This window comes from Phycodurus eques, chromosome 20, assembly GCF_024500275.1.
Source record: "Phycodurus eques isolate BA_2022a chromosome 20, UOR_Pequ_1.1, whole genome shotgun sequence".
Taxonomy (NCBI): domain Eukaryota; kingdom Metazoa; phylum Chordata; class Actinopteri; order Syngnathiformes; family Syngnathidae; genus Phycodurus; species Phycodurus eques.
The window spans coordinates 5106946-5124300 of record NC_084544.1 but is presented as its reverse complement, the minus strand read 5'-3'; the positions used below and the strand labels follow the sequence as shown (position 1 = coordinate 5124300).

General features: G+C 40.0%; 1 protein-coding gene across 16 annotated transcripts in view; it reads right to left on the bottom strand.

Annotated features, from left to right (window-relative positions):
• The window catches only part of adgrb2 (adhesion G protein-coupled receptor B2), a 143042-nt gene that overhangs the window by 43085 nt on the left and 82602 nt on the right, over positions 1-17355 (bottom strand). For all 16 annotated transcript variants that reach the window (XM_061665685.1, XM_061665690.1, XM_061665689.1 and 13 more), the window contains 3 exons: positions 14518-14605; positions 13733-13835; positions 10442-10485 (listed from right to left, as the gene is read on the bottom strand). In XM_061665685.1, coding sequence (XP_061521669.1) covers positions 10442-10485; positions 13733-13835; positions 14518-14605 — 235 coding nt within the window. The remainder of the gene's footprint in view (positions 1-10441; positions 10486-13732; positions 13836-14517; positions 14606-17355) is intronic.

Sequence of the window (17355 nt, the reverse complement as noted above, 5' to 3'; positions counted from 1 at the left end):
CTGAATTTTGTTGCTGCGAAACCTCGACTGTTATGCCTGCACAATGCTACTGCGGGGTTACTTAAGTATTCAGATTTACTGTTTAGGAGGGATAAATAGATTGTCTTCCTTGCTTTACGTTAGCATTTAAATTAAGCTGCAGCCTGCTTGTTTTATCTTCAAACACAGATCCCAGATGTACAAACAGGTGTGCAGCTGCTTTGATGTGGTTTTTAAAAAGCCACTGATCTTGAATGTATATTGCAACCGGCATAACACAGCACAAGTAAAATATAAGCGCGTTTACAGCATTGTGATAATCGACACAGCTGTTGTTTGGTTGTGACTCTGACAAGGAGTAAAGTTTTATTAAACAAATGTTAACCCCGGCTTCATTCTTTTCTGCAGTTATCCGTAATTGCACACAGGCATTAAACATGAAATTTGTGCTTGACAAAAAACTCTATAAAGTATTCTATAGTCCAAATGTTTGTTTCAGCTTCACATTGGAGTCACAGCCAATCAGTGTCCACCATTCAGTACCTGCATGCATGACTCATATCAAAATTATAATTATTAATATCATTATTGTTGTTGTTGTTTTTTACTTCAATCCTGCATGTTCGAAATGTCTTAATATGACCGACAGCAGCCTCAGCTGAGCTTTAAAAAGGCCCATCATATGACTCATATGTCCATATATGTGACATTCTGGCTGGTGAAACATTTAAAAAATTTGATTTAAGTAAAAACCTTTCACCCGATTGCTGTGGTAAATAAAACTAAAGCAATTCACCAAAGCTGGCATTCTTTCTCCTCTTGGGACCGTATATGTCTGCACAAAATGTCATGGCAATCCATCCAAGTGTTACAGCGATATTTTTTGCACCGCAGACTGAAGTGAACGACCAACAAATTGGGACAGAGCGGCAAACAACAGCTTCAATACAATGCACTTGTGGAATGATTTCTCAACTTTACGTTTTCACTGAGTACACATTCATGATAATGTTTACTAGTTTGTTCGCTATTTGGGAGTGCAATGGTGTTGCAATATGTGTGTTGAGGAAAAAAATTGGAAAACGACCTTCTGAGCAACAGTGAAAATTGACCTTTTATGCCTACTGAGAATAAATTGGCGCTGACTCTTGACTGAAAGGGCAGCACTATGAAAGCCAATTGCACCCTATTAAAAAAAGAAAAAGGTTAAACATGCTATGAATTCTCAAAAGCGATGTTGTAGATGAAAGGATTTCATCTCGACGCAGGTAAATTCACCACGAAAGCAACCCTTTTATGTGCCTTGCTTGTAAACGCAAAACGTGAAATTGCCAAGGGCTCCCATCCAGAATAACTTTCATCAAGTCCTGAGTCAGACTGCGCACTTTTTTTGTGGACTAAAGTCAGCAGATACTGTTCAGGATCTATTTAATATCAAGTAACTGCCAATGTCATCCTACATTACCGCAGTCATTAATGTCCCGACGATTAAAACAGTAAGCTAACTTAAGATGCTGCCAAATATTGTCAAAAGTGATTTAGGAGACTCAACAAAGGCTTTCCATTTTTCACATTATATTAGATTTTCAGACTTGTCTATTTTGCGCGTTGTCAAAATTGCTTCTTTGGCTGTGTGACATAAAGTGAGTTTCCCATGAATGATCCTCTTCGCTTTAAAAAAAAAAAGTAACATAAATTGATGTGAAAGGAAGCACATAAGCATGAAAAGTTCATACAGTTGCATCAATGGAAGCAAGAGGGAATACAATGAAAACGTAATAATATTTTCTGGACTGTATTAAATTGAAGTAGGTGTGTATGCACCACATTAAGTGTTTGAACTGAGTGATTGGTTTTCAAAATCATAAACATGTATTAGCATATGATTATTAATTTTGTAAACTCAAAATAATTATTGTATATCATTATATCGTACACAGGCAGAAGGCAAATTGGAGGATTTTAAGAGGGCACACATGCAGATGTAATCTAAACAGTTAAACACATGACTAAACCTCCACGTGGCCACGGAGGCAACAAAAACAACTTCAATATTCTACCAATAAAACAAACACACATTTACATTTTCATGCTATTTTGTGAAATTTTATTCCCACCAACCCCCCTAGGATTATAAGAATTCTAATTATAATGCTAGCAATTAGTTAAATGCACATTCCTACCTATTGCAAGTGATTTTACTGCATATTTTTCAATTTCTATATTGACTGAGCTTTTCTTTCTGATAGTGGCTCCTGCAACCCTCATGCTTGTGCTGCATTGCTACCATATTCTAAACACTGTCCAAAAAAAGTACCTTACTTTTCTTTGTAACGATATCACAAGTTCTATTTCATAAAGATACAAATTATCTCCTTAACAAGAAATACCTAGGTGAATTAGTATATATTTCTGACAGTGACGTGATTTAAATATATAATACTTAAAGGCATATATTCTTTAGCCTCTGGAGAAAACCACTTATACTACATCGAAGTTTTGTAGCTCGACAGATATTAAATAAGGCGTCTCTTTATGCTTGCTATGGATAAGTCGATCTTTAGCACAAGTGTTGACAATAAATCATTTTGTTTTAAAGTAGGTCTCTTTGTGCCTTTGATGAAATTTAAAATTTAGAAAGATATTCATATAGCTTCCATTATGCAGGTCTGAGCGACACACATACACAGGAACATCTGCTAAGCATGTTTCATCTCCATGTATGAAGGTCTATAAATGTATTTGACCCACATCTTGACTGTGTATAGCATTTTTTTTTTCCTCTCTCACTGAGACTGATGGCGCTTAGAAGAAGAAGAACATGTGATTATCTGATGCTTGATAGGATGTTTATGTACAGTGCAAAGCAGCTTGTGTTTCTAAATGTTATCCATGTTGCATAGGGAAATATTTAGTGGACTAAATGGAGTTTACAGAATGACATCACAAAATATAGTCCTACTTTCTCATGCATGCATTGTGCCTGTCACTTGGTTGTAATGTAAACAAAATTGTTTTAATAATAATAAATTTACAATTTGAATTTATTAAACTCTTATCAGACAATTTTGATGAAAAAAAAGTATACTGCAACATTCTAGCATTACATCAAACACAATTTAGGGCAATATAATCAACTATAAATGTCAAACTTGTTTATGTACAATATTATTTTTTAAATGAATATCTCTTAAAAGAACATCTCACAGTCATACATTAAGACACCCCCATGTAATAATATCCAGTGAAGGTGATTCAAAACTCCTGCTCTTTCAAAGATTACCAGTTTGTGGCTGAGTTTAGTTGCAAAGACGTTATCGTGGTTAAATTTTTCAGGGATGTGCAACTGCACTGTGTAATATAATTTCTCTGTGTGCTGTCCGGTCTGATTCCTACGTGCTTCTCTTGCGCCAAGCGTGCTTTGTCATTGACCTCCACAGCCCATGAGCTAATTTATAAAGCTTCTTTTCAGGGATTATCTTTCTTCCTGACGTGCAAGCCAGAGCGTGAACCAGAAAGCAGAGATACAGCTTGTCTGCGGCCATAAATGGCCTGACATGGCAAGCGACGGCAGTCTCGATTAACATGGACAGGCAATATGGCTGGGCAATATGACTGGAAAGAAAGTGATTCATGTGGAAAATGGATTATCAATCCTCTTGTGGAGGAGAAAGGAAACATTTAATAATTGCGCAGTCAAGACTGATCATTTGAAAGTAAAGATTTGTCCTAAAGTTGAATCTTTGTGAAGCTTTTTTGGGGAAATGGCTTTTACAGAAAAGCACATTTTCACTGGATAAATCAAGGTCAGAGATGCTACTTGGAGACAACAGTGGCCTTTCAGCCCACATTCAGTAGCACACGATTAAAGAGGATAATGCATGTGTGAACAAGATAAGTAGAAGGCATGTACCACACTTCAACTGCTTCCAAATAACTATGTATGAAATATTCATCAAGACACAGAAACACAGCTACAGTATGTTGTACTAGTTTTGGGGTGTATGTAGCGGTTACTTACCCCTCTCAAATTGCAAAATTCCATTAGTAAAGAGGACATAGGTTGCACTTTTATGCTTAAATTTGAATCTAAATACTAACGCATAATTTTAACACTACCAAAGACTTTGTAGATGAGACACAGAAGTCCATTACAGCTGTCACATGATGGTGAAAGTAATATTAAGCAAAAAAAAAGAAAAAAAACGTTAACCTGGGAATTACTGATCTGACCCTGCTTTACATTAGAGTGTTAGCCAGATGAAAAGGTAAAGGTGCAAACAGGCTTGTATATCCATGTGGTCCACCGATTGCAAAAAGTAATGGCCCAGACTTGTAAATATTCTACTTTCACTAGATCACAACAAGCCACAGCTGTTGAAAGTCATCAAAACTGACCAAAATACATCAGTCCTTAACAAGAATGTGAACATTCACGTTTGGAGAAATTAAGCCAGCGTATGAGCATGCGCCACAAAGGACCGGTTTGATAACTGAGGGAATGAGCTCGTGCACGTCTGAGACGCCCCACGGAGGCAGATCCCGCATAAGCCCTACTGGTCGACTCCCTCTTGATGCGCTGATTCGCTGTTTGACACACTTCTGAGCCCTTCTGCTCAGTCAGATGGGAAAGTGGAGCAATCCCCATCAGCCCGTCCACCCATCCCTGCTGGCTGCTACATGTCTACTACAGTAAGTGTGTTTCACCACAAGTGTTTGCTAATACAGAGAGGGTAGGAAGAGTGGCTAAGCAAATGTTTGCAATCATTTCCCATTAAAATGACATCAAAATTATGTAGATGGTATACTAGCTTATAATAGGGATCATGTGACAAGAATAACCTACTTTGGTGGTCTAGAAAACGAGGTTTCCCAATCTTTATAGAGCCAAGTCACCCATTTTACATTAGGAAAATCTCACGGCACACCTCCAAATAAAAGTTACAAAACGTATGAAAACTGAAATAATAAGCTCATATCAATTTACTCACAAGTTGACTTAGATCTTAAATCTGGGCCTATTTAATTGAACACAAAGCTGATACTGTATACTCACAGGAAGCCATGACCTATTCTGTTGTATGAATGGCAACAGGTTTTTTTGTACATTCTAACATCTAATGGAATAGCCTATATTTGTTCTACCTGTCACTGTACGTCGATGGCATAGATAGATGAACAAAGATATATATTTGTAACAGACAAATACCTTCCAAACAAATTGATTAAAATCAGATAATTTCCCGCGGCATGCCTATTGATCTCTCATTCTCTCACAACACTCTGGTTGGGAATCACTGGTCTAGAATACATCAGACCAGCCTGTAACTGCTTATATTGAGCCAGTGTCAGAGCTAAAATTAATGTTCAGCTTTGTACAAACTTTATTGCATACTAAAATGATCCAATAATGTTTACTTTGAGGCATGCTATGACAGAAACATTCTAATAAAATCAAGTTTAATGTTGGGACTTGTAGTCAGGTAAATTGCACATTGCAATATGTGGAACATATGTACCGTATTTTCACGACCATAAGGCGCACCGTATTAAAAGGTGCAGTCTCAGTTACGGGGTCTATTTCTGTATTTAACACATATATAAGGTGCACCGTATTATTGGGCGGAGGCATAGTAAAACATACACTAGCTTAAAACATACGGTAGCATGCATGCACACTCAAACAATGTTTTTAAAAAGGCAGCGGGAGCAAAACTGAGTTTGGTTGTACTTTATTGACGTATTTAACAATGTACTCACGTTATTTTTTTTATCAATCCTCATCCACAAATCCAACAAAGTCCTCATGTTCTGAATCTGAAATGAACAGCTGGGCAAGTTCTCAATAAAACACGCCAGGTTCGAGTCAGTCGCATTGCCGTGCGGCTCCTCAGAAATGATGCCGGCTTTTATGATAGCTCAAACAATAGTGCAAGCAGACACGTTAGCCCAAGCATCCACAATCCATTCACAAATTGTGCTGTAACTCGCCCGGCGCTGCCTCCTAGCCTAAGTAAACCTGTGTTCGCCATCTGTCATCCATTGCTCCCACGCCGCTCACAACATCACTTTGAACGCCCTGTTTACATGGATGTCCAGCGTTTCGTCAATCCTCCCTGAATGATGGCAAGCTCCGAGTTATTGAACTCAGTCGAATGGTGACTGTGGAGACGCTTCTCCCGGTTGTTCTTTGCTCATTAATCCATTGCTTGAGTTCGTCTTCCAACTCGGGCCACCTCGCCATGTTTCCGCGTTTTGTTTTTCTTTTTTTTTCCACGGAAACTCAGCTTCGTCTTCTTGACTTGGCGAAGCTTGTTTACCTGCTTCCTCCACTTGTGAACCATGGATTTGTTGATCTTGAATTCTCTCGCGGCTGCTCGATTCCCATGTTCCTCCGCGTAACAAATAGCTTGCAGCTTAAACTGTGCTTGGTAAGCATGTCTCTTCGTAGGTGCCATTTTCGGGGGTCCATAGTCAAACTGATGCACATACCGGAACTATATACCTACTGGGGGCGTTTCTTCAGCCTCCTTTGTCACGCCCACCCTTCCCCCTTTACGTCCGCATGCTGTCCTCAATCACGTCCGCCTTCCTCTATATAAGCAGCGTGTCGGCAGGGAATGCTTCCAGTCAGTCAAGCGGACCGCTCATTAAAGTCACACAACATTTACAGATTTTGGAACTCAGTGCGCACATAAGGCGCGCCACATTATAAGGCGCCCCGTCCATTTTGGAGAAAATTTAAGACTTTTAAGTGCGCCTTATGGTTGTGAAAATACGGTACCTTTTTTTATTTGTAAAGAATTAACCCTGTGATTGGCTGGCAGCAAGTCCAAAGCATACCCTGCCTCTCGCGCAATGTCATCTGGGACAAACTCATCTCTAGCTCGTGGCCATAACCCTAATGAGGACATGGAAAATGGATGGATAGAAATAACTTTTGCAAATTTTAGACATTTAAAAAACAGTATTGCTTGGCAAAGAGTTTCACTTAAGAGAATGAATCACTGAGTGAGCTACCTATGGAACACAGCCATACATTTAATTTAATTTTCATTATGTCATGCATTTTCATGTTTGGTTGGATGGAGGTTGAAGGTCTCTATGTTTTTTTGTCAAAACAAATAAAGTAATTGTACATACTTAAACTGTATTTGTTTTCCCCCTCAATGTGCAGAACATTAGCAATGAAGCATGCCTGTGGTCAAGCATGACATAGTGAGGTAATTGCCGCTAGTTGTGCTGCACAGGTCATTATTCGTGGCAGTGACAGCCAGTGGGGGCAGAGCTCGCTCTGCGGGTCTTTAACAGCTGATCCCAGATCAAACTGAAAAACGCTGCAGATTAGAAATAGGATTGAATGACCCCTGACCCCTCACGTGCTGAATGTTATCCATTAATCTGCGGTGTGCATTACAATCATCTCTAACTAATGGGTCTTATTTTAAGCAAGCTCTATACAGCACGATGCAATTTGAACATAAGAAACATGTACATGACAGATGTCAGCATCTGCAATGCACATTTATATTACAACTTTAGGAATGCAAAAAAAAGAAAAAAAATGTCAAGCATACAACAAAAATAAATTCTTTGCTTGTTGCAAACTAAAATCGTTTTAAAAAGTGAGCAAAGGTTGAGTGTAGGTTGCAGAGAGTCAAACTGGGGAGAAAGGGAAGGAATTTGAGTACAAAGAATTGAGCAGATGGTACAGACATATGGGCACGTTCAGGGCATAATAAATAAATAAACACACGCATAAAAAACTATTTGAACTATGAGTACGACAAACTGTTAGCAAACTAGAGTAAAAATGTCCAGTGACTAAATTAGAGTAGGCTTTAGAGAGTTCCATCCATCCATCCATTTTCTGAGGCGCTTCTCCTCACTAGGGTCACGGGCGTGCTGGAGCCTATCCCAGCTATCATCGGGCAGGAGGCGAGGTACACCCTGAACTGGTTGCCAGCCAATCGCAGAGCACATACAAACAACCATTTCCACTCACATTCACACCTACGGGTAATTTAGAGGCTTCAATCAACCTACTATGCATGTTTTTGGGACGTAGGAAGAAACCGGAGTGCCCGGAGAAAACACACGCAGGCATGGGAAACTGCAAACTCCGCTTTAGAGAGTTAAACAATTAAATTTGTCTGCATTAACATTTTAAAAGAGGAGAATTGAGCAGGAAATAATTTGTTAAAAGCTATTATGTTCATATAGTTTCATGCTTTTCTTCTTTTTTCACTTCCCAATCCATCAGTCGGGCAACCAAAAAGGCTACGATACGCGTTCACAACAAAAACAAATGTTTCTACATATTGTGTTTTACAATAATACTTAATTATATTTATAAAGAGATAATACATGAAACTGTGGCTAAAAAGCGCTGCATGGAGAGTATCTGTTGCTGAAATACACAAGTACAGTCAATGAATGGGACAATCAATGCCAAGAGCCTCTCCAATATCTGCACTCTCTCCTTTATTTCTTGCCTGTTTCCTCTATTTATTATTATTATTATTATTATTATATAACTACAGTGGCCAGGCCAATCCACTTCTTCCTTGACAAGTGTGCTATTTTGATTGCGGTTCAATGCAAAATAATAGAATTGTATATGTGGCACCGCAAAATGTTGTTCCCCGAAAACACAGTATTTCCATTGCAGTGAGTTGGTATTATGTGTGTCGGGGTCAAGCGCCGGGTGTATTTTTTCCACTATTGTTTAGTTTAGTTGGCCGTTTGGTGTACGGTCCGCCTAAGTGATCTCTTGTTTGAACAAAATGTTCTTTGCTCAGTTCTCAGTTGGTTCCTGTCAACGTAGCCCAACACTTTGCATCAGGACAGTATATGCTGTCCAATTTCCTGCTCCTATAAGTGCTTGTGCCACCACTAATTTGCAAAATCAAATGAAGAAATAACTCCTGGGGCATGGTTGTATAAATTACATCAATATATTCTACTGGGTGCTTTCAAATTATGATACGATTATTTGCATGCACCACATGAAGTGTTTGAACTGAGTGATTAGTTTTCAAAATCATAAACATGTGTTAGCATAGGATTATTACTTTTGTAAACTCAAAATAATTATTGTACATCATTATATCGTGCAACTGGTCGTAATGCTGTGGCTAGTCATTGCATACGTTACTTTCTGCAAACAATTTCTCTTAGTCCTGGCATACATATTTGGATGCTTGCTACACTGCGCCTTGTTTGAGCTTGTTTAGTTGATGTACTTTGGTGCCACCTTTCCACTTTATATTCTGTTTGACTCCGCTCTCATAATGTCTGCAAATGTAATTTGACTGCACCTGCGATCCCATTGTGTCCTTCGGTCAGTGGCGAGTACTTTACAACTAGAAGAACGAGTATGGTCTTAAAGGAAGAGGAGCTTATCAGAATTATGTTCTTGCTGTCACAAAAAAATGGGCCAATTGATGTTTGTCTGCATGACAAATTAAAACCCTTAAAGACTATTTTCTTGGGGAAAATATAATGTGATGAGAAAAAAAGGAAGCTACCAATCACCACTTGCATCATTTTGAACGAAATGTACGCTCTTTATCAGCTGAAACAGAAATGCCTTTCCACTTGCATCTGAATAAACTGTCTTGCTCAAGTCTTCATGCGGCGTAAATGTCATCTCATGAAGACTTTGTGATCTGATGAACAGTTCCTGCTGTTCCTATTGTCAAAAATGGACAGCAAGGCTCACAACAAGCAGGAAACATTTGATCAACTATTGAGAAGGTCAACGCTGACTGAAGCATCGGAAGTACTGTATATGAGTGTCTGAACCATTTTAATGACCATTTTAGCAGACGCATAAGATAATGGGATGTTCTGAGATTTGTGTGAGTACTGATGAAGAGGGACCGGAACTGAAATGTCTGTTCTCATCAGTAAGCTTGACAGGACTTGAGTTTAAAAAAAAAAAAAAAAAAAAAAGATATTTAAATGAGTTAATGGGGGGGGAAAAATGAATTGATTGTGCTGGTTTACATTTAGGAGAGTAGATGTGCCGGCATGCAGCGTAAGCACTGGCCTACATACTGTAGATACATGGGAAAGCAAATAAATCTGGGCTTGTGATGGCACAGGACTGTATTGTTCAAGTCCAACCGCACATCCACAAGGAAAGACAAAATACTACATGAATATGTTCCAAGTAATTTCAATTGTGGAAACGAGAGTGAAGTCATATAAAACACTGGTTCACTGAGGAAATCTGAGCAAAGCTACTTTTAAACTCTTCACAGGGAGGATGGTATTTGCTTTCACTGGGTCATTTAATTAACACAAAGAGGAAATGCAGGGAACATCGTTAGACCGGTCTCAGTCCATTAATAAAACAAATCCGACTGGACACCAGCACCGAACGAGATCAGCATCGACTCGGCACTACGGCGTACGCACATCGAGGAAGCATTAAAAATAATTCAGAGTCACTCACGGGTTGCTGTAGTCCCAGACGACACACTGAGCATCGGATGTACCCTGCAAGACATGGGTGGAGGATAACCGGTTAGCGCCATTGCAGAGGTTGAAGCTTGTTGCCTGAGGATAAAAACTGATGCTGCATGGATGATGGAGCAAGGCAAACGCAATAAAACCGAGGGAATGAGAAAGACAGTGGGAGGGCGCAATACAGAAAACGGTTCCAGTTAGAGAAGCAACTACTGATAGAAAAAGTGAACCTGTGAAGAAAAAAATTCTATTGAAAAAATAAAAACTGAACTAAATGAAGAAGTAGTACAATAAGTACTTCTCAAAGGTTCATCGTTTACTTACTTTCAAACATTTTTTTTATCACAACGCTCCCAACAGTTTATTTATTTATTTATTTTTTTTAAGCTAATATGATCAATGCAGCCGGCACGGTGGGCGACTTGTTAGCACATCTGCCTCACAGTTCTGGGGGCTGAGGTTCAAATCCCGGCCCCGCCTGTGTGGAGTTTGCATGTTCTATGTGGCCTGCGATTGGCTGGTGACCGGTTCAGGGTGTACCCCGCCTCCCGCCAGAAGATAGCTGGGATAGGCTCCAGCAGCCCGCGACCCTGGTGAGGATAAGCGGTAAAGAAAATGGATGGATGATAAATGCAAGTGAAATTATGTAACTTCACAGTACATTTGGTAACAAACACATGAACACATATCCATAGAACATGCAAACTCCACATAGGGAGGCCGGATCGTACAACCGGATCTCCAGCCTCAAGAGTTGTGAGACCGATGTGCCAGCCACTTGTCCACTGTGACGCCGGAATAAAAATCCACAAATCGATTTTGTGGGTGGCACATTTTGCTCATGATGTGCAGCAATCCGGGGTTGCCTTGGCAATTATGGCATGGCATGCAATTATTGATACTAATGGGGTTATTAGAAGGCAGTATTGCGCCAAAATTAATATGCAACGAAGCATTTTAAGGGGATGTTTTAATTGAGGAGAGAAAAACTTGTTGAGTGCACAGAAGCTTCAGAATGTACCAAACTCCCCAAGCAATAAAAAATCAAACAACAAAACCATGATTGGAAGCCACCATGAAGACAGAGCTTGACTCAATCAGTGAAGCCATCACAGGATCAATAACTTTAACTGACTCATCACGCCACTGGTGATCTCTGAATTGATTATTATACTGTAGATGGATCATTTAGTTGGAGTGCTACTGGAACTGTGAGGCCAAATCCAATTTTGCTGAAGACTGAAAAAAACATTGTATTTGACAACAAAATATGGCTGTGAGACGAGATCAAAATTGCAGTTTTTTATGTCAGCCATCTTCACAGTGGACCAATGCAGAGGGAAAATGTGTTCCAAGTCTGTTGGTCATGTCTATGTGCTGCATTAGCAATTTGCCTTTGGGCTCCCCCTTTTGGTACATTGTATTAAAGCAGTATTCACAAGCTGATGATGACAATGTAACCAGTATTCACTTATAACGGAGCAAATTACAAAATATTTTCTGAATACAAACAGTGTTGTATATGAGTTTGACTCAGTAAAACGCCAAGTCACCTCACCCTCTTTGGAAAAGGTTCACAACTAAATCTTCCGTGAACAAGAGAATCCGGGGGCCTCGACACAGGCTGGACTCGTCAAGACACGACGATGCAAGATTTATGAGAAGCTAGCCGACCCAGATTGATGGATGACAACGCACCGGCTCGCACGCAAACTGCCCCCACCGACATCAGACATTGCACAGTGTGTATTGGAGAACAGAGTTTGTGTGTTGGTAGACAGCCATCAATCAGAGCTCATCATGCCCGACTATGCATTAGAGCCGCAGTGCAGCATACACCCACAATGCAGATGTGTTGCATCTGCTTGCTTGACGTCCCTCAAAAGACAGCAGCAGTTGTTTGATTTAAACAGCTGCATGAGAGTGCTCTCCACCTTAGCAGCTATTTTCTTCAGCTTCCCTTTCATATTTTTCCTACCACATGTGGTTTGCTGTCTTCCTGAATATTGATGACGAATATTTTACACTAACCAGATGAGCTGCAAAGAACTGGTTGGGGGGAGCCGGGAAAGCTTTGCACTTGGAGGATGCATTTTGATGCAAGCAAACCAGATTAAAGTTCAATTACTTGAACTTTAATCTGTTCAAGTAATTGAACTAAGGCAGGATGAAGGATGGGAAGAGGAAGAGGTGAGGGGTATAACATTTGCCATCGTCTCGGGTTTACTCTCAGGACGCTCTGATTTCTGACCACCTGCTTCTTACTTAACATTTAAAAAAAAAACACACACACACTTTTAGGTAGAAGGGAACCAACCAGTGGTTGATCTGACCGGAAAAAGATCACCTTTGAGAAAGGACACGACCTCTCCTTTGAGAATGAAGCCTTGGGCAGCTGTTCCCCAGGCATAGCTTCGGCAGCTGGCTGTTTCTACTTTTGGCCAAGCTTAACACCAAGCGTACTACAGCTGAGGAACATGGCCGCTTCTCCTTTTTCTTTACAGAGAAAGCACACCACTAAAATAGCATCTGGACTGTATAGCATATTACGGGACAACATCCAGCATAGGTGTTCATCAATTAAAACTTGAACAAAAGATTTGTGAAGCATGATGCAAGAAAAATAACTTCCCTGTTATCATCAATCAAAACAGATTATTATTCTTTTTGTTAATGCTGAATTTTGGATGCTGGATATGAAATGTCAAGGAGGTCCAAGTTGACAATGCAAAACTTGGGAGAGTTTGCATGCATGTGTGTGCTGTGCAGACTGCATTAATGATTCAACATTTTATTATTTATTTTTCTGGATTATGTGTCCACCTTCCCACCCAAGCGCGGGGTAATGAAATAGACACCTTATTGAGGTTGCCAGCCGGTAGTCGTGCCCGCTAAGAAGCACAGTGGTGAGTCATATATAATAACATATTTCAATGCAATATAAACTGAATAGGTACCAAGAGACTGCAATACAAGAAAGTCAAAAAAGGTAAACGTTTATTCAGGCCTTACACTGAGCACGATGGCACTTTATAGCATGCAGCATTTTCTTCTTTTGCTTAACACATTAAACACAAGGTGGTGTGAAGTAGTTAAAAAAATATATATATATATATATATTTATATATATATACATATATATATATATATATATATATATATACATACATATTTTTATACATAGTTGCACTTGTAACAGTCAGTGTTGGAACACTATGGTGCATGTCAGTTTTGATTTGTCAGGACCTGCGTTGACTCTGATGATTATTGGACTTACATTGAAAAGGGAAGCAAGCTCCACCACCACCACAGGATCACTGGGTTGTAATTCGGGTCGGATTGTCACTGTCAGGATCTTGGAGTTGATCACTGCAGGTTGGCTGCAAAAGAGTGTACTTATTTTAATGCAATTCTGAGGTACTGTAAATACATGTCAGAACATATCAACAAACATACCTGACAGAGAATGGAAATATATAAGTAAAAAGAAGGAGATCCAAGGAGATTCCTTAAAATAATGTTCAACAGAGAAATAGTTTGTCACTGATCCTGGACTGACCTGAATAAAAATGCTCCATACCAGCGCAAACACCATATCTCACTATGACAAATAGCTGATATATTTATTTTCTTCAAATGAAGGTTCTGTGCAAGTTTGAGGACAAATTTGCACATGAATCCATTAAAAACGTGACTGTACATTTATATACTGCGATAAAAACAATAGCATCTGGGGACAAGCAACTTTTGTAGATTTAAAAACATTTGTCTGATAACTATGCAGATGCAATGGGGGGATAAGCAACAGAGACGGTATACGAGGAAAGACGGATGAGGAATTGATGCTTGGAATTAGATAGGGAAGAAGAGGCAGAAGAAAGGGCACAGAAATAGAAAAGGTATTGATAAGTACAAGGCGAGCACAAGAAGATGAAAAGTTTTCAAAGTGAAAAGTGGCATGAAAGCAAATATAAAGTTCAGAATGTGAGTAGAAAAACAACAATACTCTTCAGGGTGGCATGCTCACAAGTTGTGAATTAGAATTTAATGAGCAGTACTCACTTTGGTGCTGGTAAAATATTGCCCAACGTCCTGTACAGGATGGCGCCAATGACATAATACATCGTTGATTCTGAATCTGTCTCTGCCTCTGAAACACACAATGTTCAGTAGCCTATTAGCCATAAATATGAAACTCTTCTGGGACAACTTGTAACAGTACAATTACTCATCTGCTTTTACGATATATTGATCCACTTCACTTGGCAATTGGGTGTGCCAAGTGCATTCCGTATGAAATATCTTCAGCAAGTGGCCATAAAAGACCAAAACATCTGTGAATTTGATTATTTCCATTATTTTGGGGATCAAGAAAAGTATTGGCACATAACACTTGTTACCGCGATAAATTACTTATATTATATTACATTGGATTCGGCTGCATTCTGAAGCATACTTTATGGTTAATGCGTCTGCCTCACAGTCAAGCGTTGGAGTTTAAATTGGACAGTATTGTGAATTAGATAGAGAAGAAGATGAGAATCAGCACCTCCAAAGAGGTAGGGAAGAAGATGAGAATCAGCACCTCCAAATCTGAGACCATGGTCTTCAGTCGGAAAAGGGTGGCATGCCCTCTCCAGTGAATTACTTTTCAAGTAATTTCAGTGGTCCTTTTTTATCTTCTCGGTCGGGGATGAGATCCTGACCCAAGTGGAGGAGTTCAAGTATCTTGGGGTCTTGTTCACGAGTGAGGGAAGAATGGAACGGGAGATCGACAGGCGGATCGGTGCAGCGTCTGCAGTGATGCAGACTTTGTATCGGTCCGTTGTGGTAAAAAAGGAGCTAAGCCGAAAGGCGAAGCTCTCAATTTACCGGTCGATCTTCGTTCCTACCCTCACCTATGGTCGTGACCGAAAGAACAAGATCCCGGATACAAGCGGCCGAAATGAGTTTACTCCGCAGGGGGTCCGAGCTCTCCCTTAGAGATAGGGTGAGAAGCTCGGTCATCCGGGAGAATCTCAGAGTGGAGCCGCTGCTCCTGCACATCGAGAGGAGCCAGATGAGGTGGCTGGGGCATCTGATTCGGATGCCTCCCGGATGCCTCCCCAGTGAGGTGTTCTGGGCACGTCGCACCGGGAGGAGACCCCGGGGACGACCCAGGACACGCTGGAGAGACTACATCTCTCGGCTGGCCTGGGAAGGCCTCGGGATCCCCCCGGAAGAGATGGATGAAGTGGCTGAGGAAAGGGAAGTCTGGGCGTCCCTGCTAAAGCTACTGCCCCCGCGACCCGACCCGGATAAGCGGAGAAGATGGATGGATGGATGGAGTATTGTGAATGTCAGTATTAATTTTTGTATTTGAATGCTGAGTCGTCAGTGACGACCAGTCCAGTGTGCGCCGCCTCTTGTCCAAAGTCAACTGTGATGTCAACCCAAGTCAACCCAACAAAGGCCAATAATGACATTTCAATTCCACCTCAATCGCACTTACTGAAAGTCAAGGTTTGTCTTGTTATTATCATGTTGTTGTTAAAATCCTCTTCAGTACTAGCGCCTCTCATTGTGCGATGGTGTCGTTATTTCCACGTTTAAGCTTTTTCATCCAGCAAAGCCTATTGCGTTACAACAATCCCTTTCGTGTTGTATCACACACACACACACACACACACAAAAGTAAAACGTATTCCCTACCAAGGACAAGTTGTGTTCTTCTGTAAATGTCATTTTGTCTCTCATGAGAGGGAGGGGGCTGAGCAAAAGAAGCATACAGGATAAGTAAAAGTTCACACACATGGATGCCTTCCCTCATTTGCCCTTTTGGGAAGCAACGGAAGAGATTCACCACAGAGGTGGAGAAGGTGGTATTGCGTTGGTTGGTATCAATTGTCACGGGTGGCGTGAAAAATAAATATCAAGCTGATGTCAGAGGATGTATCAGTTCAAGAAGAGACAGACAAGGAGAAGGTGGAAGGAACATTAAAAACAGAGCTGTGGCAGAATTAAAACACTAATGCAATGGTCCTAATTTGACAGCGTCTGCAAAGACTTGTTAATGATGAAATCTATTTATTTGGAGTAAAGGATATATGTGTCTCTTTGTGTTTGAAGCACTGTTTACTCCTGCACTAAATGACAATTACCCCACTCGAGCTTTGGATAAAACCTCATGAAAAGTCGAAGGCATGAAATGTGTTAATTTTTTTCCAATTACAGTTCTTATTGTTTCATGCAATTCCATAATAGTCTCAAATGCATGAAATGTGCATAAGCTTTTTGCAGAAACTGACTCTGTGTCACTTATCATCTAAGTGAAACTGAAACATTATCAGAATGCCCTTTTATTGGAAAACATTGGCTTCAATAATCTTCACTAGTTTTACATCAGACTGACAAGTTCGATTTTAGTTCTCAACTTTACCTTAATTTAATTGGTTGCATACGCAACACTGTTAAGCTTTTTATGTTTAGATGGATACATGTGCAGACACACATGGATAAAACCATCGGTACCTTCCATAATTGAGAAAAACCCACAGTGGTCATTCCAATTCCACAAACGTAAAGATGGCATTGTACTGAATGAAAATTAAATGAATGAAAATCGGGTATTGCTTTTGAATCGGCTTCCAACAGGATCATTCAAAAATGATGAAAGTAGATGATGGAACTTAATAAAAAAAATTTTTTTTTTACACAAACTTTAGAGACCATCACTGCAATCAAGCCATTTCTGCATCTCTGAAACAGACTTCAACACCTGTTGACTGGTATTTGGGCCAACTCCTCGTGATGATTTGATTTAAACAACAAAATCTTCCACTTTTGTCATCCATTTATCCAATTTATGTATTGTCAGTGACCTTGGAATTCACCAATAATTTGGAAGTTGTTCTGGGCTCT